The 8,812-nt window shown below is 33.6% G+C and overlaps 1 protein-coding gene across 1 annotated transcript; it reads right to left on the reverse strand.

Moving 5' to 3' along the window:
* Nucleotides 1–245: 245 nt before the first annotated feature.
* Nucleotides 246–1,825, reverse strand: LOC149206944 (KH domain-containing protein At4g18375-like). The gene is made up of 2 exons (XM_089397862.1): nt 1,640–1,825; nt 246–1,538 (listed from the first exon to the last, which is right to left on the reverse strand). Exons 1-2 carry the CDS (start codon nt 1,823–1,825, stop codon nt 246–248), a joined length of 1,479 nt encoding a protein of 492 aa, XP_089253988.1.
* Between the last annotated feature and the right edge of the window lie 6,987 nt (nt 1,826–8,812).

An 8,812-nucleotide genomic window follows, 5' to 3' on the forward strand; every position in this document is an offset into this window, starting at 1 on the left:
TCAAGACACGGACCAATACTTGCCATCTAAATCTTGTTAATCCTTTAATCATTTTATTGAATGATTTGATCTTCTTTGTTATAATGTATGCTTACCACTTAAATTTTTTCTTCACATCATATTTTTCCTCAATTTATTTCATTAACCTGATGAATTTAAATGAAGTAAATTAAGCAAACTCAAATTTGATAATCATATAATATATGATTAAAAAACAAAAAACATTTTATAATGGAGCACCTGATCTACCTTGGAAATCCTAGATCATATTGCCTAGTGCCATAATTTGATGATGAAAGATGGTTCGCACTCGGCACAGATAGACTAGACAAAGGAGGCACTCTGTAGGTGTGGGAGTTGGTAGCACCATCCATATCTTTGAAAATATTTGCCCTCAATCTTTTTGTAATTTGGATGAGTGCATCTCTAGCAACACTGGGGTATCCAGAAACCTGAACGAGGTTCTCATTTTGGGAGGCACATTTTGGTCGCTCCTCTTTGCGAAATATGCGAATATTTGCTCCAGTGTGCTTCCGCATCTCACTGATGATGTTGCCACCTTTACCAAGAAGGCAACCAATGTGCTTTGACGGAACAAGAAGCCTTGTACAAATGCCACCTTCATCATTGTCATTGTCACTAGTGCTTCCACTAGTCTTTCCTTGCAATTGGAGGACTGCCTCGAGCGTAGGTGAAACACCATCATTAGCCAACTCTGTTGAAGAAACCACAATTACACGTTCATCTGAATCTGATTGTGCGTCTTCAACCTTAATACTTGCTCCTGTATCTTTCCTCATGCTTTTGATGATATTGCCGCCCTTACCAATCACACCTCCAATTTTATCATTTGGGCATACTATTCGAATACAAAACTCCTGCGGACTTTTCTCAACAGCAGAATTCCCAAATTTTGGAGCAATGGGACGAGCAGGGTTATAAGTAAGTGGCCATATTGAACTTCGAGCTTCACTTCCATATCCTCCCAGTGCTGGTAAATGGCCGGAGGCATAAGTACCATTTACTCTTGAAGCACCTGAACTGTGATGAGCAAACAGTGAATCTCGTTGTGGAACATAATTTGGCGGAGTAAATAATGCGGGCACACCAGAAGGAAGGAGTGAAGTTGGTTTCGTTGCAGATAAAATATCAGTCCAAGGAATTTGCTCCTTAGGTGGGTGTTTATACAGAAAAGCTGAAACTTTATACAGTGCTTTCTTGACAGCGGTTGCATCTCCAGATATGACAACGACTTCACCAAAACTAAACGCACAGCCTGGCAACTCATCTTTTGGCCGTATCTGAATTTGTGCCCCGGATTCGCTCCTCAATTTTTGAATGTTATTTCCAACTTTTCCAATCAAACCTCCAATCTGGCTGTTAGCAGCCAGCAACCGAGCATTGTGTTGTCTCTTTTTGTCGTCTGCGTCATTATCTCTAGCAGAAGAAGATTGTTGAACAATAACAGAATGCACTCTAAGAAGAGCATCCTGAGCAGGACACAGTACAGGTTCTCCTTGTCGTTGCCTGACGGTGAGCTGAAGATTACTATCACGCGATCATCAACGCCTGGAACAGCATCTATAACTTTGATCTTCGAACGCGTCTCTCGACTCACAGATTTTATAACTTTACCCGCCTTTCCTATAACACTTCCTACCACATTAACAGGGCATAGTATGCGATACACAGTACTGTCAGCGCCAGGTAGAGTTCGCTCTCTACCAGTTCCAGAGTTCCGCCTCTTATTTCCAGAGTCAATGTTCTCTGGAACCTCATTTTCCCTGCGTGCTCGCTTTCCAATGGCAGAGTAAAACCCGTCCATTGCAGGCAATCCTTTCACTTTCACAAATAAAAACTCTCCCTCTTTTAAGGAAAAACGCTGAGCCACGAGAAGAAGTTTCGTGTATTTGAATCCTACCTGTCTTCTTGAGTCTCCCACACCCTCCCGTCAACGCCACTGGATTGCCTCCTTTTATATGACATGCGTTAGGGCTTATTAAAGCCGACAACTTGTTCAACCGGTACCCTAGCGTTAAGACCCACGTGTGTGGGTTAGGTTTCCACTTCAATAATAGTATCATATTTTCATGTTCTTATATCAATATTAATATCATATTTTCATGTTCTTATATCAATATAAGGGAAATAAGAGTTTATCTTAATATAAGGGAAGGAAGAGTTAAGGAATGAAAGAAGATTTCAGGAATGGGTTATTATAAGGGAATTAAGAAAATGTCATATGAACATAACTTATGGTTGTTTGGACAATTGGTATTAGTAAGTTATAATATTGAGTTATGATATTGCAACAAAATCTACTTATAGCTTAAGAATCTTCATAGTTAAGAATCTTGTTATATGCATTTTTAAATTTATACATGTTCAGCTCATATATTAATTCTTTAATAATAATTGTAATGATGATGTTAAAAGTTACTTTGTTTTAACTTATATATTAATTCTTTTAATAATAATTATAATGATGATGATGATGTTAAAAGTTAGTTAATATATATATATATATATATATATATATATATATATATATATATATATTACTAGAGAGAGGAAGAAGGATGTATATAAGCATCTATCAACCATTTAATTTATATGGTTGCATTAGTTAATTAGTTTAAACAACTTTAATGAATTTGTAAATGATAATGTAATCAGGCTAAATCTTATAATTACCCATGAGATTTAAACCAATCGGTTTGTGTGGCGTTTAGTCTTCACAAGCTAACAAGGTTCAAATTTCGTGGGGAAGGGTAGAAATTGAATATTCCTAAACTTGTTAGTTAAATTTTTTTATTGTTGATTTTGTATTACTTATGCTTTGATTATATATATTTATCTAAAATATTAATTCTTTAGTTAGTTAAAAAATATGAAATTAAAAAAAGAAAAAATAATAATGACAATTATTATTAATCGTTAAACCATTTAGGGTTGGTAGGAGCGAGAGGGGTTATTTTTTGACTCGACGATAAAATAGAGTATCAATATACATGGTGCCTCGGAGTAGCAACCAATAATCAAGTAGAATATCTCGCTCAATGGAAGGGTTTGAAAATAGCAATTGAAAAGAAGATTACCAAAATCCTTTTTCATCCATCTTGACTAATTATGATTACAACCGTTTGTTGGCATGTTGCATTAGCACACTTTTCCTTGGCAAAATTGAGCTATTCTACTTTCTTATTTGTGGATGGATAATTCCTAGATAGATAGTTAGCCTCATCTAGATCAAGGCCTCGTCTAATGATCTATATAGATGCATGAACAGTTTGAACCAGTTCATCAATCATATCTCCATGAATCTAGAAATTGTGCTCTCTTAATAATTCCCACAACCATATCTCACATGTCCCACTCATCTGTAAATTGTAATTACAAACAAGAAATTTTTTTTTATTGCATTGGTTGGCTAGGATATATAGGGGAAAAAAAGAGGGAATCGTTCGGTTCCAGGTGACTTGAATGGTCACTTCCATCTTATCCTAGTGACTCAATTTCGGAGAATTTTTTTTGAATTTCAGGGGGCAGCTCATCAGGATATGTTTTAGTCAATTAATGTATTCCGTTATTGTATTTTAAACCTCTAGAGTTAGACTTTTGAGTAACTGAACACTTACTTTTGAGTGTATGGATATGCCAATTATTATATTCTTCTATAGAATGATGGTAGGTGTTTCTCTTGTTTTGAGATGTGGAAGGCATGTTTCAAGCATTGAGATGATAATTATCATGATCACTAGAGTTATATGATTCTACAGATAACACCATTTTTTTTTAGGTTGATGATATCATGAATGAACACTGAACAAGAAATGAGAGGAGGGCCAAGTATGTGCAAATCTTAGTAGCCTGTGCACCTCTCTTCCTAAAAATGGACCTAGGTTAGAAGAGAAAACAAACTACTATGCTAGAACCCCTAATGTGAATGCTCAGGAAAAGTTCACAACTCACTGATGGGCTAATATTTTTAGTTAAATATGGGAGGATTAACAAAATCCCAGTTCTAATAGGGCAAGTGATTTTATGTATGGGTAAGACTTGATGGTATAATCCCCCATCCAAAACTAAACAAACCAGTGGGTGGAGAAGAAATAAAGTCCTTGAGACCAATTCCCAATGTGAAGACACTTCATGTGCTTTAAATCAATAGTTGAAGTAAAATTTTGAAAGAAGCAAAGGGAACTCACTAAAAACCTAATTTTTGCAGAGTATAAGTACTTGGAGACTGAGGGGGAAGTAAAGTCTAATGAAGATATTTTTGATGACATATAATTTCTTATTTGTATTAAATGTAATGTATATAATCTAGAGCGTTATAAGTATAGTGGAAAAAAACTCATTTTGTATGTAATGCTTGCGAATCAAGTTTGCTAATATTAATGAGAACTATATTTTTGGTTCTATTTTCAAATTCATGAATGACATTTTGGAAATTTTCTCTTTTGTTTGCATGTTCACATACATTTGTTTATATAAAAAAAATTGTTTCCTAACAATAAAATATATAGGTTGTTCTAAAAAATTTCCATATCTTTACCAGATATCATACTTGTATCCATACATGTATCTGTATACTTGAAACTTAGCAATTTACTTATGGTTTCCTACCACTTATGAATTTGTAGGTGAGATGTTTCTCACAGCCTTTGTGGGGCTTCTTTTGAATGATTAAATTGTTGTATGTAGTATAGATTTCTTTAACCCAAAAGTTGTTTGAGAGTTGTCTGGGATAATGATGCTATTGGCCATCTCCATGATGGTCCTCGTTTCCTCTCTACACTATAGTTCCATTGTGAAAATACCTTGAGTATTGTAATAACACTAGAAGTAACTAGAATTTATTTTCTCAAACTCTATTTTCGGAGAACCTTAATCTCCTTTTCAATTTTTGTTTCAAGTTTCATCAATTGCTCTGATTTTCTTTAGTGTTATGAAAGCTAATAACTTGTACTTGAGAAAGCACAACCAAATTTTTCTTGGAAGGGAATCGATGGATGGCATAAAATACTTTGCACTTACCAATGACTAAGATCTCATGGGATCATGAAGGTCACTATCCACAATTTCCAAATGCAAGATTTTTTGTCAATTTTTATCTATGTTGCTTGTCTAAAATGTAAGATTCACAATAACTCATGTTGAATTGGAGGAAAACCATGAACCATATTAAATTTCATTAAAAGGTCGAAATTTGGGACTTAAGATATCCATACCTTTTATGCCATAGCTGATTTTCAGAAATGTTTTCAGCCACCAATGCTTTTTTCCCTATTGTTGTATATGTATACCCGTGAAGATCAATTTCAACAAATTTTGCAACTACTTTATATTTTTCCCTCTTGTCTTTTATGGAATCATTTCGACTTTAGATTCAATCTTGGAGCGATGCTTTAGTATTTGATTTATTGTCTACGGTTTCTTCTTTAGGCCCATTACATATAATATATCTTGCACATCTTTAGTTTCTATTAGGCATGTTCATTGGGTTTGTTCCTTGGGCTTTCAATATGTATACCTTCTCATCTCTTAAAGAATTTGTCCCTTGGTGACATTCATTACCATTCAATTAAGAAAACCACTCATTTTTGTGTGTCATGTAGTCTATATAATATCTCCTTAAGCTAACATGGAAACTTGTATGAAAAATGGCCATTAAGGAGAGGGGTTAGAAATTGACTCACATTTAATATTATATTTTCTATGAAAGTAGTGCCTTAGCAACATAATCTCAAACATTATTTATGCTGAGGATAAAATTGAGGAACCTAGTTGGAGTATATATAGTGCATGCAACCTTGATAACATAAGTATGCATAGAGTTAATGAAAATCAAGTAGAAGCATTGGTTGGGTGGATTATAATAGACTTTTAATTCCAAATATCCTCTTTTGACGATGGTTCCTTTAGGTCAATTTTGTTTTTGCTAGTGCTTTTATTTCAATATTATTTTCCAAGTTCCTTGTATTATCCTGCTTTTCATAAGATGGGTGTTCAAAATTATGCGTTCAATCTATTATATATATCTAGTGTGATTTTTCTTAAAACTATTTAATGCATCCTCTAAGTTGTATGTGCATTACATATTACAGGTTCTATTATTGGTCCCGACAACGAATGCATATGTTGGAGTTATTACATAAACAAATGCTAAAAAAGCTCTTGAGATAAGCCTTAAATGCCAAGAATGAGTTTGAAGCATTAGCTATGTTTGTTTTTTATTTTATGGATTTAGGGACTTTTCCGTCTCCTGATAATTGTTCTATTTACAATCCTAAATGGGAAAAAAACATGAAGTATGAAGAAAATCAATCAAGAATGTTTACAAAGAATGCAAGCCAAAATATATTGAAAGAGAGAGTGATATGTTTCATTCATATCCAATTCATGTTGTTGTCAATGCATATATAAGAAGAAAATGTCCTATATCAGAATCATGTACAATTACTTTATTAGTTAAGCACTAATATAATCGAACAAAACTCTCTTTATGACATGCAAATTAAGTCACTTAATTACTAACTTAGAATATATTATAACTTTAATATATGACATAATCAAAATATAATTATAACATCCTCCCTTAATGGTGATCTGGAGAATGTCATTTGTCGCAGAATAAAGACTCGCCTTGACCAAACATGTCAAAGATGTTTATAGCATGACTGTGAAATTCACTCTAAAACATAGCTTCTAAGGGTTTTACCAAATGAACAAAAATGTCAACTGAATATAACCTACATGGTCAGTGCAACACAATATACCTCACCAACCATTTGATTAATCACAAACTATTGAGACATATGAGAATCAATGATGGCTGAAGATTAAGCCCATTTACCACTAATGTAGAATTTGATTTCAATCTATGTATACTAAGAGGAAGGCAAACATCAACTCCATACCAGCTTCTAGATTTGTGGAATGGTGGAGAAATTCATCATTTCTACATTTTTGAGGGTTTTTTTAGTTAGCAACTTTCAGATTAGGGTGAAATTTGAGGAAGCATGAAAAATTTGAGGAATTATAGTTTTGAAAAATCAGGGATGCGATTTTTTAGGGCAGTTTGGGTGGCGATCCACATAGTGCATGGTTTCAGATTCTGAACCTAGGGGGATCAGTTCCTGCAACACTGATTGAGATACCATGTGAATATTTTATTGATTGTAAACAATATCAATTGAATTTGTTGATGAAAGTTTGTTTCTCTTCATTGAATGGATGAACCCACAAGTGCTCCATGGTATTTTTGCTACTAAGAAGTTGGTAACTTGTGAAAAAGCATGATATGAAAGTATCCGCAATTCATAGTTTCAAAACTAGAATATGATAAGTTTGTACTAAGTTTCATAGTACTCATATCGACGAGTACATTTTCGGGAATCACATCCCACAACTTTGAAGCCCTGCCTCTATATTGAGATATCAAGTGAAGATTTGATTGATTGTAAACAAGATCCCCTGCCTTAGTTGATGCAATTTTGTTTCTATTCACTGAATGGATGAACCCATAAGTGCTCCATGGTCATTTTTCTACTAAGAAGTTGGGAACTTGTGAAAAAACTTGAGGTGCAAGCATCTGCAAATTAAAAGTTTCAGAACCAAAATATGATCAACATGCAATAAGATTCATAGTAATCATATCAACGAGTACATTTTCATTTTCAAATTCATTACTCCTTGTGATAAATGTAGTAAATTAGTTCTTTAGAGTTCCCTTTGTTAAAGAAAAATGATAGAATTTGTTGCTTTGAATCCATCAACAACTTCCTTGTTTGGAGCTTTCCTTTCATTCCCAAATTTATCCAATTAAGCCTTGTTGTATACTTTGGATTCAATGAATAGGCTAATTAATGCAAAGGGATATTTCATATGTCCTATCTATTGATAATTATCCCCTTAATGGGTGCCATACAAAAAAGGGTCCCACTCTTCAAGAATATGGTGAATTATTTCCAACATACAATCAATATGCTCATAAATGTCTCCCAACATAGGAATATCCATATCACAAAGTTTGTAATAGATCAACTATGGATTCAATATGGAAATAAACAACTCAATTTAACCCCAACAAACCTTATCAAGAATGATAGTTTGAATGTGCATTTCTTTTTGAGTGTTGGGTGACCTCCATGTTTGCCACTTGGGACAAACTGCCATAAAGGACAAAGCAACCCGATTGCCACATAATAAAATCAAGACATGTTGTGATGCAAATATATTTTCCCAATATTACGAAGTTGGAGCTTGGGAAATTGTGTACACAGTGTTTATGCATGTTGGTCCTTTGTAATAAAAAAATTATATTTCTTTTGCTTTATCGCAATGTTTTTTCATTTCTGCAAATTTAACAACAATAGCTTTGAAAGCAAGATTCAAACTATGAACTGCACATGGTGTCCCAAACATATGGTCATACCTACTCAATGATTGTATAAATTTCTTTACATGAACTTGCAGTGTCTGTGATAACTTTCATGACGTTTGAAGCATAGTCACCATACAATCTTGTTGGGCTTGGGGTATATAATTTTTCACACATTTTTTGTATTGTACACATGAAATATGATTGAAATATGATTGATTGTATTGTATTTGTATTTTTATTTTCATTATAAGGTACAATTAAAAATATGCCCTACACAAATTCAGGGAAAATGTCCCCCAAAGTAATTGTTAAGTTTTTTCAAAAGGCCTCGAAAATCTTGATTTAATAGGTCTTTATGGCATAAACTTTGTACAAGTTTAACACACATATTTATTTTTGTCTAGTTACTTTTAAATTTTTTAT

This window comes from Pinus tabuliformis, chromosome 1_2, assembly GCF_031772625.1.
Source record: "Pinus tabuliformis cultivar Carrire ecotype Pingquan chromosome 1_2, CPIR1, whole genome shotgun sequence".
Classification (NCBI taxonomy): Eukaryota; Viridiplantae; Streptophyta; class Pinopsida; order Pinales; family Pinaceae; genus Pinus; species Pinus tabuliformis.

Coding starts and splice junctions, on each gene's coding strand:
- LOC149206944 (XM_089397862.1), bottom strand. CDS start 1,825: ATGGACGGGTTTTACTCTGCCATTGGAAAGCGAGCACGCAGGGAAAAT. Junction 1,539..1,639: donor TAGGAAGTGTTATAGGAAAG/GCGGGTAAAGTT, acceptor AGTAATCTTCAG/CTCACCGTCAGGCAACGACA.